This window comes from Hemicordylus capensis, chromosome 6, assembly GCF_027244095.1.
Source record: "Hemicordylus capensis ecotype Gifberg chromosome 6, rHemCap1.1.pri, whole genome shotgun sequence".
Lineage (NCBI taxonomy): Eukaryota > Metazoa > Chordata > Lepidosauria > Squamata > Cordylidae > Hemicordylus > Hemicordylus capensis.
The window spans coordinates 36,194,845-36,209,131 of NC_069662.1; the positions used below are offsets into that span (position 1 = coordinate 36,194,845).

Consider the following 14,287-nt stretch of genomic DNA (forward strand, 5'->3'; position numbering starts at 1 on the left):
ACTTTGAGAAACCAGATGCTAGACTGAATAGGCTTCAGCCTGATCCAGCAGGGCCGTTCTTATGTGCTTAATTATTTACAATGCACAGGTTAGCACAGTGACAAGGGGTCCTTCATGGGGAAATATGAACACTCTTCTGTATTTTTGATTAATTATATTCCTAAAAGTATTCTCCACCCCATCACCCTGCTGTAAATAGAGCAGACAAGATTATACACACACACACACACACAAAAACACACACAAACACACCAACCATTCCTGGTGTTCACTGTGCTTGAAGCAGGAAAACCTGAATCTTATAGAACTGATCTCTCCTTTTTTTTCCTGATAAGGATACTGTCAAGAGTGCATGAGCACTGCTAAATGGATTATTGGACTTTGCAATGTTTAAGAAGCTATGAACAATATTTGGGAAACCAAAAACACAAGTGATCCTCACCCAGCCCCAGGAAGCAGCTATCTCTGGGATGAGGGCAATTGTTTACAACAAGATCCATCACACCACACATCTGCAAATATGAGTAAATTGGCAGCACGCTGGACTGTCTGGGTGACAGGACTGTGAAATCTGTTTATTAAATCCGGACCTTCCTTTAGGAAGTTCAGAGTAGCTTCCACAGGGTCCCCCAGTGGTCTCACATCCAGACACCGATGAGTTTACATCTCCTTTTCCTCACTACCACTCCTACTAAATTCAATTTCTTCCAGGCTAACAACTGGGTAAATTCAAAGCCCATTTTAGAATTCCAGATTTCACAGGTCTAATGGCATCAGGCCCCACACATTTAGCACTTTACAGATGACATTTGCCCACATATGCCACTACTGGGATGACTCCTACGGCTTCAAAACATAACGTGTAAACTGGCACTGAGATGCAGTCTCCTTGCTGGCTTTTCCGGCTCAGATGCACCACTTCCCACACATCCCCTAGTGTTTCCCTGGCTGCCTGTTATTTCACATGCTGGTGCTAGAGAGTGCCTCCCAAGAGCCTGAGCGACTGAGTCCTTTGAAACTTCTTTACAATACTCCCCGCCCCCACAACCACCAATGCACACTGCTGTCTTTTCAATGGAACAGACACCTGTGACTCAAACATCTTGTGTGCAACACTCCATCGCAAAATATTAACCCAAGGGCCTTGGAAAACACCTTTCCAATGTCTTCCAAGCACATCAATATCTTGAAATCATCAGCAAGTGCAAAGTATTTGTTCCTGTTGGCTCCTTCCTCTTGAATTCCCATCCTCATTCTATGTCCATTTTGCAGATGAGAATGAAAGCTGGGAGATCACTTTTTATGGACAGAGAGTTGGATTCTCCTGAGACCAGAAAATAAATAGCCGGATGCAAAGAAAGTCAGGGCTTCAGAGGTGTTCACAAGGAAATATTGGCAACTGCAGCTTTTCTCACTCTGGATAGCAGGCTGCACCTGCCAAAATCCCTCTCAGCACAATTTTTAAAAGCACAGGAGCCCAATCCTTCATTGCATCTGGTCATCCTATATGGGAAATCAGAAGTATATCAATTTCACATCAGAAATTGACCTTCTGCACACTAGCACATTTCTCTCCAAAGCAAAATCAACCCCCCAAATGGACACTTCTAACCAATCAAGAGTGACACACAGGCACAAAGACCTTGCATACAGAGCAAGGTCAGAAACATACTCAAAACGAGGCCTGAATTGGGATCTGAACTCTTATTTTGCAAATCAGACCCAACATATTCTCCACTGGTCTTGTGCTTCTACCCTCAGGCTTTAGCCATCTAACTCACCACTGGATGCCTCTTCCCTGAAATTTCCAGTGCCATGAGGTCATTTTAGGAATGTTTCAACTCATGACATAATCCCAACTCCCCATATCATGGCCAGACTCAATTTTAAATGTTTTCCAGATTCGTGGTGTGTTGTGATCTTGCAATCAGACTTTGCTGAACTTGAAGCAGCAGGAAAAGGCACCAGTGAAGAATGCTAGCAAGTTCACTGGGTCAAAATGGCTAAGTGAACATAATTCTGCTGACTGTCATTGAAGACAGCCATATGTACTGACAATCACGACTTAGCTTGCATGTATTGTTCTTGCAAAATTGATGTTGCACAACACTGGGAGGGAGAGGGGTTGCCAAGGAGAGGAAGGGGTGGAGGAGAGACTAAGATTCATGAGAAGGAACCAGGGAGCTAAATTCCAGCCTCTCTCTGCCACACACGCACACACACCCCACCCTCTTGAGTTTTAAATATTTTTTTCTTCAGTCCAGAGAGAAGTACTTGAATCTGAATTTAGATCTCCAAGGCTTCAGTTTCAACACTCTTGTTTCTTTGACCACTGGAGTCTACTCCAAGGCTGCAGGCTAGAACAAATCCCACAAGTCTAAATACTTACTATTGAATCCAGAAATAGGGTTTTCCCCCCAGTACCACATCTTGCTTTCCAAGCCTGCTCTATCAAAAGCATCAGTCTGACCCCTGCACTTTACTGTCACTTGTCCAAGCTCTAGGCCACATCCATGAGTAGCAAACCCTAGGGGGGGTATGTGCTACCTGACAGCAACCAGAAGCTCTTCTATAAGCTATAGTGAGCACAGAGCTTGCCCTCTCAAACCAGATTTCTTTTTCGTTTTGTTTTGTACACCAGATGTGAACAGGTATACTTCACTTTGCTGGCAAAAGCATCACTACAGGACCTGGTGCCAACTTTTAATCCTCTACACTTCTTTACCCAAAGCCAGGTCAAGCAGCAAATGGGGCGATAAAATGCTTCCAAGGGCAATTCACACAAAGCTTAACCATGCCCTATGCAAGTCCATAAGAATGTCTGTCCATCTGTCTGTATGAAGGCCTTCTACCCAATTTACCTGCAATCTCTTTGGATGCCCTTGCATTTTAGGACCTTGGGGAGGGAGGAGGAAACCAGGTGTCACACCTGAGCAAATGACAGACCCCTCAGCTCTCTTTCAATCATCCCCGTATCTCTTCTTTGTTGCCCCAATAAATAGGTCCCTCCTGTCACTTGGTCTTGTGGTAGCAAGCATGACTTGTCCCCTTAGCTAAGCAGGGTCCACCCTGGTTGCATATGAATGGGAGACTTGAAGTGTGAGAACTGCAAGATATTCCTCTCAGGGGATGGAGCCACTCTGGGAAGAGCAGAAGGTTTCAAAGTTCCCTCCCTGGCTTCTCCAAGATAGGGCTGAGAGAGAGTCCTGCCTGCAACCTTGGAGAAGTTGCTGCCAGTCTGTGAAGACCATACTGAACTTGATAGACCAATGGTCTGACTCAGTTATGGCAGCTTCCTATGTTCCTATCATCACCTTTTCCCTCTTCCTTCTCCAAACTCTTAAGCCCTGGGGCCAAGCAAAACCTGAACTCTAAAACCGAAGACACATGGTCTCCAAAACATTTTGGGGCGTCTCCATCAAACCAGTATTCACCCCCATCCAAGTCTTCTTCATGAAACCTCTGTCTGTCTCCAGCCGCCTGCAGCCCCCCTCTCTTCCCAGAGGCCATGTCGATCGGCACCCCATGGGCCTACTCTCCTTGCAGGCATGGCAGAATTCGCTGGCTGGCTGTTGCCCACACTTCTCCAAGCAGCCCATCACCCCACCATCAGGTCGCCTCCTGCCAGCCTGCTTGCTCTCCACTGCCTCTCGCTCACCGGCCGCCTCCCCAAACCTTTGCCTCTGCCCGAAGCTTCCCCCGGCCCAGACCCCAGGAGGGCCAGAAGAACCCCTCCCCATGGCTCAAGCCCTTTGCTCTCAGCAAACCGCTGACCTCCCCCTCCCTCGATCCGGTCTCAGGGCCCCTCTCCCCGTACGTGCTTTCAGACCCCTCCCCAAGTCATCCCCACGGTCCGATCTCTCCTTCCCCTCGCCCCACAACCATGCAGGACTCCCTCCCGCTCCTCCAGTCTCCCCCTTTCCACGGCCCCTCCCCTCTTCTCTCCTCCAGTCTCCCCCACGGTCCGCAATGGCTCACAGTTCCGAATGTCGGAGATGAAGACGGCCAGGCCCCGCATCCCATCTCCCTTGGAAACGGCCGGCATGGTGGCGGTGTCGGATCGGGACCCTAGCGATGCTCCGCTCCACTCCGCGCCCGAACCTGGCCCAGCAGCACCGAACCGACCCGGACCGATTCGATTGGCTGCTCGCCCCGTCCGTCACAGGACATTTTCATGTTCTATTGGGCTTCGGTTCCGCCTCTCAACTCCATTCCGATCCCTATTGACTGAAGTCAAACTAGCATCCTAAAGGATTGGCCGGAAACCCTAAGTCCCGCCCGCGCTCCGCCCTATTGGATCCGGTGGGCCCGTATGTCAAATAGGTCCCACATCGCTGTGCAGTTTCCATTGGGCGTGGAGCACGATAAACCCCGCCTATGCCTCACTACTGCCCGCCTCTTTGGACTGTCCCTTTTTCTCATTGGTCCGAAGAAAATGTCATTCAAGCGCTGTCCCGCCCTTTCCACCTCCCCCTTAAGTAGTACTTCTTGCGAAATCAGCAAGCTCGGGTTTTTTTTAATAATCCTCCGCCCCATGGAAGTCCAGTCAACACTTCTTCTAGGCGCTTATTGGGCGAAAAGTCCTTGTCCTTCAAGGTCAACTCTTCGTCTTATTGGCTGATAGCGCTGACAGTGGAACGGCGGCAAAAGGAACCGTGGGGAGTAGAGAGTTGGAGACAAGGGCTGCATTTCCGGGGTGGAGGCGCGAAAGTCGTCATCATGTTTGAGCCAATAGGCGCTGAGGGTAGCCTTTCTTTTGCTGGGGTGTGTGAGTTCCAATTTTATACTGTTCGTGCTAGTCTTGATTGTCTTATGGTGGCTTGTTTGGCGAGACTCTTTCAGCATACTTCCAGTCATTTATGGGCAAATGTGCTTATGTGCAAAAAGTCATAGGGCGCAAGCTAAGGAGCGCTCTGGTCACGCAGGGGCTCGCTCCACTGCAAGTGAAAGTTACAGTTAAATGTTACTCTAGTGTATGTTTTGTCACGTATTGCACCAGTTGTCCTATTAGCAGCGCTCGGTAACTTTTCTGTAACAATCTGCTCACTTTCTATATTGTTGTTATTAGTACTTTTATTATTGTGTATAGTCTGTAGAGCAGAAAATAGAATAAATACAAACATAGCAAAACAATCTGTCATAATCCGTGTTTTCCCCTTCGCCAGCCCACCGCAAATCCTTTCCTAGCCTTTCCTCCCCAGAAGCCCACCTATCCTATTCTCTGTTGAGGGGAGCACTTATATCCCGGGCATCTCCAGGTAGGATTGGGAAAGACCTCTACCTGAAACCCAGGAGATCTGCGCCAGTCAGTGTAGACAATACTAAGCTATATGGACCAATGGTCTGACTTAATCAAGGAAGCTTCCTGTTTACTTATGTAAACAATAAAGAAAACAGACTCTTAATCACACCAATATGAAATCTAATTGAACATACAAGCTGAGTCATGTAAATATGTTTGTTTGTTACAGGTCACATGTGGAATGTTTATATGGGCAAGTGCTTTACCAGTGGGTCCTGTCATAATTACCACCTTAAGTGTCACAATGGGGAAATGTTTGACTAACAAGCAGAAGGTTGCCGGTTCGAATGCCCGCTGGTACTATATCGGGCAGCAGCAATATAGGAAGATGCCGAAAAGCATCATCTCACACTGTGCAGGAGGAGGCAATGGTAAACCCTTCCTATATTCTACCAAAGAAAACCACAGGGCTCTGTGGACGTCAGGAGTCGAAACCAACTTGACAGCACACTTTACCTGTCATCGTGCCAGTGAATAAGCACTGTTTTGTGCTTGGTGTTTACAAGCAAGCTGCTTGAATGTCATGTCCTTGCTTCCTGTCAGAAACCTATGTATATCTAGACTTGTATAAGGATGCTGGGTCAAACGAAAGTTTCATCTAATCCTGCACAAGGTCACTTACAGTAACTCACCAGATTTTCTGGACAGTTCATAACTGAGGTCAATGAGGGGGAAACTCTGCACCTGGAAATATAGACTCTGTTTTGGGGTGAAAAAATGCAACAAGGATTTATTTATTTGCTTACATACTTCTTCCAAGGAGCCTAGAGCAGTGTGGTTCTCAGAACAACCCTGTGAGGTAGGCTAGGCTGAGAGATAAGTGACTGGCCCAGAGTGACCCAGTGAGTTTCATGGCTGAATGGGGATTTGAACTCAGGTCTCCTCAGTCCTAGTTCAACACTCTAACCACTGCACCACGTTGGCTTCCCTGAACAGCTCCTTCCACCCTAGAACCAGTGTAAGTGTTCTATAAAGTCATGTATGTCAGGCATAATTTGCTCACTAAACATATTACAAATGTGATGACAGTGGCAGAAAACACAACAGGGAAGTGGGATTTTTTTTAAAAAACCTCTCAGAATTAAACAAAAAAATTGTTGACTGTTCCTGACAATCTAAAATTTGGCTTTAAAAAAAAAAGTACCCTTATTGTTATCCAAGTCACTCAGAGGAACGCTGCCAATACCTGAAGACAGATGTAAAGTGATGCATGTTGGGGCAAACCCCTCCCCCCAACTTCACATAAATGCTGATTGGGTCTGAGCTGTTGCTGACTGACCAGCAAATAGATCATGGGGTTGTGGTGGGCATCTTGTTGAAAGTTGACTCAATGTGCAGCAGCTGTGAAAAGGCCAATTCCATGCTTGGAATATCATAATGCCTTTATATCATAATATATATCATAATATCATATCACTAATATCATAATGCCCTTATACAAATCTATGGTGTGACCACATTAGGAGTACTGTGTGCAATTCTGGTCACCATACCTCAAAAAGGACATTATAGAACAGGAGAAGGTGCAGAAGAGGGCAACCAAGATGATTGGGGGCCTAGAGCACCTTCCTTACAAGGTAGAGCTACAGCACCTGAGGCTTTATAGTGGGGTTTTTTTGAGGGGGGACAACTGAGGAAGGTCTATAAAATTATGCATGGTATGGAGAGAGTGGATAGAGAGATTATGCTAACACTAGAACCAGGGCTCACATAACACTAGAATCCGGGGTCATCCCATGGAACTGATTGACAAGAAATTTAGGATCAACAAAAGAAAGTACTTTTTCACACAATGCATAATTAACCTATTATGCACAGTATGTGGTGGCAGCCACCAGCCTGGACAGCTTAAGAAGAGCTTAGATAAATTCATGGAGGACAAGTCTTTCATTGGCTACTAGTCTATAGGCCACCTCCAGCCTAAGAGGCAATGTGCCTCTAAATAGCAGTTATGGCCTCAGCTCTTGCCTGTGGGCTTCTCAGAGGAGCTTCCAGCTCTTGCCGAGTGGGCCACTGTGTGAAACAAGATGCTGGACTAGCTGGACTAGATAGGCCTTGGGCCTGATCCAGCAGGGCTGTTCTTATGGTTGCCAAAAGTTGTTTGTCTGGCAGTCATCAGGTGATCAGCCTCTGAACATATGTGTTCCATTTCTTGTTGTCTCAAGCTAATAGTTACTAAGGGACCTAATCTCCAGGACCTTATCTAATCCTGTTTTTATGCACTACAGCTGCCTACGTGACCTATATAAATTCCCTCAAATCTTGTCAGTCACCCCTGGGACTTTTACACACAGCAGCCTTTACCACGAGTTTGTGGAAGGCTTTACTGCAAATTCGAAATTGTCCCCAAAAACCAACACAAAAAGTTGATTTTTTTTACCCTGGATATAAATTGGGCTATACTCTTAACACGCAGCGAAAAACCCGAATTGTTTGTGAAGCACTTCCCGATAACTCGCAGGGACTTTGGGGTAAATCTGGCCGATATGTGAATGCATCCCCTCCATTCCAGGGGAGATGCGAGTTAAAGGGCTTTAAAAGCCCTGAGTGAAAAACTTCCTGGTGTCCTTAAGCCATGTTTCCTCCAGTTTCCATCTAGAGTGTCTCCTTCCTTGCCTCACAGATGGTTAGCTCTTTCAGGGAGACAACCCAGAGGCTTGTTTATAGAGCTAGTTTATGGCTCTTTTTGCAGCTTCCCAGAAGTTCTCCTCTATGATTCCATATGGACTTTTATGCTGGTGGATCCTGATACCAACCAGATGCAGAAACTGTGGGGGTTTTGTTTTGTGTTTTGTTTTTGACAGATTCATTGTAGCTGCAGGGCAGCAGCACAACCAGGTGTGATGTTGGATTTCTGTACTGCTTCTTCCCAAGATCCCCCTGTGAACCTTTTAGAGTTTGTGGGCAAATGGCTGAGAGAGAAAGCAGAGATAACTTAGAAATGCCAAGTCAGCAGCAATGGAAAGGCATCTCTCCATCAGCAGTTTCGTTCTGGTTTTGCAGTGCACCCTTGAAAAGCAAAGGAAACAGTCATATAAAGAAACCTGAAGATGTATTTGAATGGCACAGAAGAAAGAGAGTATTAAATTAAAATGCAGTGTTATTAGACAATAAGCAAAGAAGGGAGATTGGCCATCTTCGATTCCTTAGAACAGCCCGGAAGTTTCAGGAAGAAAGAGGCTGGGATTGAGGAGAGGAATAAAATGGTTGATGATCCCAGAAGATGGAGTATCTTCCCCTTTCAGCACTATGGCCTTGGACTATCCTCTCCTATGAAGACTGTACCGCAGGGCTGCTCAACTTCGGCCCATCTGCAGATGATGGCCTATAGCTCCCATAATCCTTGGCTATCGGCCACTGTGGCTGGGGATTGTGGGAATTGTAATTCAAAAACAGTTGGGGGGGCTAGGTTGAGCAGACCTGCTGTACTGACATCACAGAATGTTGGCGGCACAGGCCAAAGTGGAAAGAGAAGGATCATGTGACCATCAATACCATGGCAACTGTTGTGTGGTCATGGGGAGCAGTTAAGAGATCCCCGCCCTCCTTGGAGAGCCAGTTGGCGGGAAGGTGGTTGATATTCTCTGGTGTGGCACAGAAGAGAAAATCTGCACGTCAGCCAGAAATTGATACCCAAACCAACAATGGCCAACATTGTGGTGAAGACTATCTGGCAGTCCAAGGAAATTAATGAAGCTGGAGACACACCAACAGGAGCTGAGAGTCGGGCTCAGGGCAGCAAGGAGCAGCTAGGAAAGCCGAACAGTGTCAACAAGGGCTTCGCCAAAAAGAAGAAAGCCGTCTCTTTCCATGGGTGGGAGCCTTAGGAAGGTGGGGAGGTGGGGAGGTGGAGTTCGGGGCACTGCTTCAGACATACTGGCTGACATCCTGTCTTAATTTCCTCAAAGAAGTCCCATTGAAATGTAAAGGACAAGTTAGGCACATCGAACTTGCTCTTTTCATTTCAATGGGATGTCCTTGAGTAAGGATGTCAGACACTGAGAAATGATTGTTTACAACTCTGGAAAGGCCCTGTGGGAAATGCCTCCACCTGGGGTGGGTACCTGACTGTCACATCAAGGTTGACTGAAGTGATCTGACTTGCATCTCCCACCCCTAGCAAACAGATGCAGTTCAATCCTCCCTCCCTAGGCAGCTCCAGGGCTCGCCCACCCCTGCACCCTTTCCCACAAAACATAGGAGTTCTTGCTCCCAACAGCCCTTGCTCTGGATGCCTTCTTCCCTTTGTGCAGTACCTTGCTTCCATACACTCTGCTTGCCTTTGCTTCCTGCCCATACAAATCAAGAATTTTCTCTCACCTCCCCATGCCCAGCATTTTATTTCTCATACCAGCCATTGTCTTGGGAAAGGGGAACACAGGGACAGAAGCAGAAATAACAAAATAACACCCCAATCCCATGCATGCTTGATTAAATTCTCCTGTATTCAGTAGGGTTAACTCTCACAGACGTGCCTAGGATTGCAGCCTTAAGACTGTTGTCCCTGAGAACCTAGAAACCCTGGCTTCTTGCTTGCCTCCTCTGCTACTTTAACCTACTAGGTTCCTTTCGGAGAACCAGGATTCCTGATTCTCAATAGCCCTATTCAGATGGTGTGGAGTGCTCACGTTCCCAACAGGCTTACAACTCCCATGTTCATGCTTACAACTTACCACACTGTTTGTCTGAAGGGGGAAGCTCCTTAAGCGTGATGGCCGCTGTTTCTGCAAACAGCAGCCTCAGGGGATTGAGGTTGCTGCTCACAGAAACGCTGACCATCACGGAAAAGGGTGCTTCCCTTTTCAGACAAATGCCAGTGTGAATGCCAGGCTTAAGGGAGTGAGTGACAGCGGTGGGGCGGGACTTCTCTGCTTTTCAAGTTGTGAGCACAAGAGCACTCCATAATGTCTGGATAAGGCTATAAACCCTGTTCATACATGAACACTCATTTGATTGTATGGTGTATACAAGTACAGATCTGTAAACTGGTACAATTATTCATAGTATGTTGAACACAGGTATGGCAATACACTTGCTGCCTGAACCATGCATCCAAGGAACCGGTACTCAGGTTCACATTTAAAATGAATGCAGGTACAGTCATTCACACAAAAATACATAGGAGTGGACAGACATCTGCACACTCGTACAACCTATTGTATGAATGGGGCTATTCTTTCTCTACCTTGGAGTATTAGCATCTAGTTGGCACAGAAAGGGGCTTGATAAGTGGAGACTGTAGATCAGGAAGGCAAGTTTTGACTAGCCAGGAAGCAAGGGCTTTGATAGCTGATGAAGTGTCCATCATGTTAGTGCCACAACACATCTCTTAGCCTAACGCCACACTACACATGAGGGCTGTCCTCATGATCAAAAGTAGGACAGGAGAAACCTCCATCCCTAGTCTGGGAGCTGTGCACACTCCTGATATTGGACCATGTGTGAGATAAAAGCAAGTATGGAGGTGGAGAGCAACCAGGCCCTACCCAGAGTCCATCCTCAGCTTCAGAATGAAGTAGGAGGGGGGAAACCTCAGCTGGGGCTTCGATTGATTGATTGAGTGCTGTCAAGTCAGTGTTGACTCTTTGCAACCACATAAATAGATTCTCTCCAGGATGATCTGCTTTTTACTTGGCCTTTAAGATCTCTCAGTGGTGCATTCACTGCTGTTGTAATCAAGTCCATCCACCTTGCTGCTGGCCGTCCTCTTCTTCTCTTTCCTTCAACTTTTCCCAGCATTATGGACTTCTCAAGGGAGCTGGGTTTTTGCATAATATGTACGGAATATGATAATTTGAGCCTGGTCATTTGTACCTCGAGTGAAAACTCTGTATTGATTTGTTCTATGATCCATTTGTTTGTTTTCCTGGCTGTCCATGGTACCCTCAAAAGTCTTCTCCAGCACCAGAGTTGTTCTAACCTGCTTCTTCAAAGTCCGGCTTTCGCATCCATAGAGCTGGGGCGTTACAGAAGATAAAACTCGCCACAGCTAACCTTGCTTTTATCTAAAACAAGATCAAATATTGAGAGTGCACACATCTCCCAATCAAGGGAAGGAGGTTTCTTCTATCTTAATAATATTTGGGAGAACAGCCGCCCTACTACATTAGGACCATAATCAAGAGACGGCCATAAAAAGCATATTTTCCCCTCAAAAAATAGCCACATCCCAGATGCAGAGGGGAGGTTAGCAGTTTCCTCTGTGCAATTTCCTGTTGAAAATCTCTCCCTCCCCAAAGTGGTTAATTGCTGCAATAGCTGCTTCAGTGGAAAAGCAGCTGCTTCAAGGAGGATTTTTTTAAAAAAAGGCATTAATCCCCACTCCCTATGCACTAATAGTCATGGTCCATATTGGGGGCTGCCCTCCCTCAAAGGTGCTCATGAAAAAGAAACTCTTCAGCTTTTAAGCTCATTTTATAACTTAACATAGGGATTCTCAAACTTGGGGCCTTGGATGTTGTTGAACTACAACTCTTATCATTTCCAGCTACAAAGCCTGCAGTGGCTGGGGATGATAGGAGTTGTAGTTCAATAACATCTGAAGACCGAAATTTGAGAACCTTTGAAATGTAATGTGAAGTTTGGCCCAAAAGTGTTACAAGCCTCTTGACTGGTCTTACTGGAACAGATTAACGTGACTGCCCTTCTGAAAGTAGTTATTCAAATGCCATCTTGTTTCCATGGCTAATGTAACATATGTGGCATTTTCCCACCTCAGGGTTGAGCCCCACATGACCAATGAAAACCCCAACCTCAACTTGAAGCGTTCTTCTGCCTGCACAAATGTTTCACTTCTGAACCTGACTGATGGGGAGCGTGACGACTCCACCACAGAGAATGAATCCACTGATGATGGCGGTCCACCCGGGGGAGCAGGTGGTGAAAGAAGGGATCTCTTGCCCCCCGTCAAGTCAGCTTGGTCTGAGGATGAGGATGATACCTCCAGCCAACAGGTGAGGGGAAGAACTGAAAACAGACATACATGCTGTCACTCTCAGAGAAACTTAAACCAGTATTGGTCCATCGTAAAAATAGCCAAAATATAGTCAACACCGAAACAGGGACCATACATTTTAAATCCACATCCTAGCCTGAGAACCTCACCCTCAACCCATACACTCTAGAACCCCGATAATGGACAAGTTTAGCCCCTTCTAAACATTTGAACTGCTATAGAGTGGTAGCATTCAAGCAGAGCCAGCTTTAAGGCTGACAAAAACTACAAAAGAGACATGCCAGGCTGCCGCTGAATCAGTCATTCGTAACCTCAGGGCCTCACTTCTCTAATGCACTTGGATGTCGATGTGAGGCTGCAAGACAAGGAGGCCTCCCTCGTGGGTGTGGGTGTGGGTGTGGACTGTTAGGATTGTGTTACATGGAGGCTGTACGTTCTGGCTCCAGAGTCAACACTGGCTTCCTGTGGCTTCTGGGGAAAATTCTGAAAGCCTTCTAACAGGCTGGCATTAGGCAGTGAGATGAAGCAATTTGGCTGTTTATCTTTTATTTCTTTAATTATTATTGACAATAGGTCCTATAGCTTATCACCGGTATTGGGCTTCCAGGATCAGACAGGATTTGGCTATCAGTCAAACTCAATATAGTCGGGGCGGCCGTGTGTCACGTATAAGGAGTGGAGGGGGCGGAAAAGGAAGGGAGCAACAGTGAGGAGAGTGAAACCTTTTCCTGCCTTACCTCTCTGCATCCCATTGCTTGAAGCATTTGTCATTGTGCCGGAGCTGAGCTGGAAGGGGACCGTGTTTTAGGTAGTGGAGTGTGGATGCGCAAAGGCGAGGAGGATTTAGCTCTCTTCACCCGTGCACTCCCTTTTGTGTAAAAAATAGACACGCACTCCAGGGGCAGAGCCACCATTGAGCGAACAGGTTCAAAGAACCCGGGCTGCTGCCAATCAGGGGCCGCGCCTGGCGCCCCAGCCACACCCCATGCATCTGATGTGGGCGTGGCTTTGCTTGCAAATGGGGCTGCATGGCCCCATTTGCAGGCAAAATCCCTGGCCAGCACTATGTCTGCAGTGCGGCCAGAGTGGCTCTTAGGCAGGGAGAACCACTCTGGATATGCTGCGAATGCAGTGCCGGCTGGGGATTTTGCCTCCAAACAGGGCCCCGCGGCCCCATTTGCAAGCTAAACCAGTGCCGCGTTCGCAGTGTGGCTGGAGCTGTGAACACGGAACTGGCCAGAAATTTTGCCTGCAGATGGGGCCGCACAGCCCCCGCCTTTTGCAAGCAAAGCTACTCCCCCTGTGTCTGAAGTTAGACACAGAGGGCATGGCTTACCTTCTGCCATCAGATGCAGGGGGCAGAGCTAGGGGGCCGCGGCAGTGGGCTGGACCCAGGCTGCTTCTGGCCTCCCTCAACCCAGGGGCGTATCTAGGGTGGGGCAGGCAGGGCATGTGCCCCGTGCACCACTTGAAGGGGGGCGCAATTTTTTAAAATGAACATTTTAAAAAAAAATGGCTGCCAAAAACAAAATGGCCACTGCGCATGTTCAAATGGCCTCTGTGAGGCCATGGACCATGCCAGGCCTTACAGAGGCCATTTGAGCATGTGCAGTGGCCATTTTTTTTTGGCGGCCATTTTTTTAAAAAACCCATTATTTTTAAAAATTGCCACCGAACATGCTCCAATGGTCCCTGTGAGGCCCTAGGCCTTGCTAGGCTTTAAAGAGGCCATTTGAGCATGCAAATGGCGGCCTCCAAAATGGCCACCATGCCGATCTTTGTAGTCCCAAACAGGCCCAAAAATCAGCCCGGGTCAGGCTGCAGCAGTGAATTAAGAGGCTGGCGGGGGGATGGGGGTCCTTTGCAGCCCCCCACCATGCCCTATAGGAAGCCCCCGAAAGGGGCTACAGGTAATTTTTTTTAATTTAATATGTCACTGTACACATATTCAGTTTGGCACTATGTAGAGGGCTTGTGAATACTGAGCTGAAGCTTATGAGCTAGGATTGTATTCATTTGCTCTTACTTTG

The 14,287-nt window shown here is 47.2% G+C and overlaps 2 protein-coding genes across 13 annotated transcripts in view; one reads left to right on the forward strand and one right to left on the reverse strand.

The window, feature by feature from the left end:
- The window catches only part of AP2A1 (adaptor related protein complex 2 subunit alpha 1), a 51,093-nt gene extending 46,897 nt beyond the window's left edge, over positions 1–4,196 (reverse strand). For 2 of the 10 annotated variants that reach the window (XM_053260898.1, XM_053260897.1), the window contains exon 1: positions 3,979–4,195. In XM_053260898.1, coding sequence (XP_053116873.1) covers positions 3,979–4,045 — 67 coding nt within the window. In that variant the 5' untranslated portion in view covers positions 4,046–4,195. Of the gene's footprint in view, positions 1–3,978 lie in introns of all 10 variants that reach the window. The other 8 variants (XM_053260905.1, XM_053260900.1, XM_053260902.1 and 5 more) reach the window with 6 other exon arrangements.
- Positions 4,197–8,759: 4,563 nt separating this feature from the next.
- Positions 8,760–14,287, forward strand: part of TSKS (testis specific serine kinase substrate) — a 31,053-nt gene continuing 25,525 nt past the window's right edge. For 2 of the 3 annotated variants that reach the window (XM_053261591.1, XM_053261592.1), the window contains exons 1-2: positions 8,762–9,116; positions 12,021–12,255. In XM_053261591.1, the coding sequence (XP_053117566.1) occupies positions 8,947–9,116; positions 12,021–12,255 (405 nt within the window). In that variant the 5' untranslated portion in view covers positions 8,762–8,946. Of the gene's footprint in view, positions 9,117–12,020; positions 12,256–14,287 lie in introns of all 3 variants that reach the window. The other variant, XM_053261590.1, reaches the window with a different exon arrangement.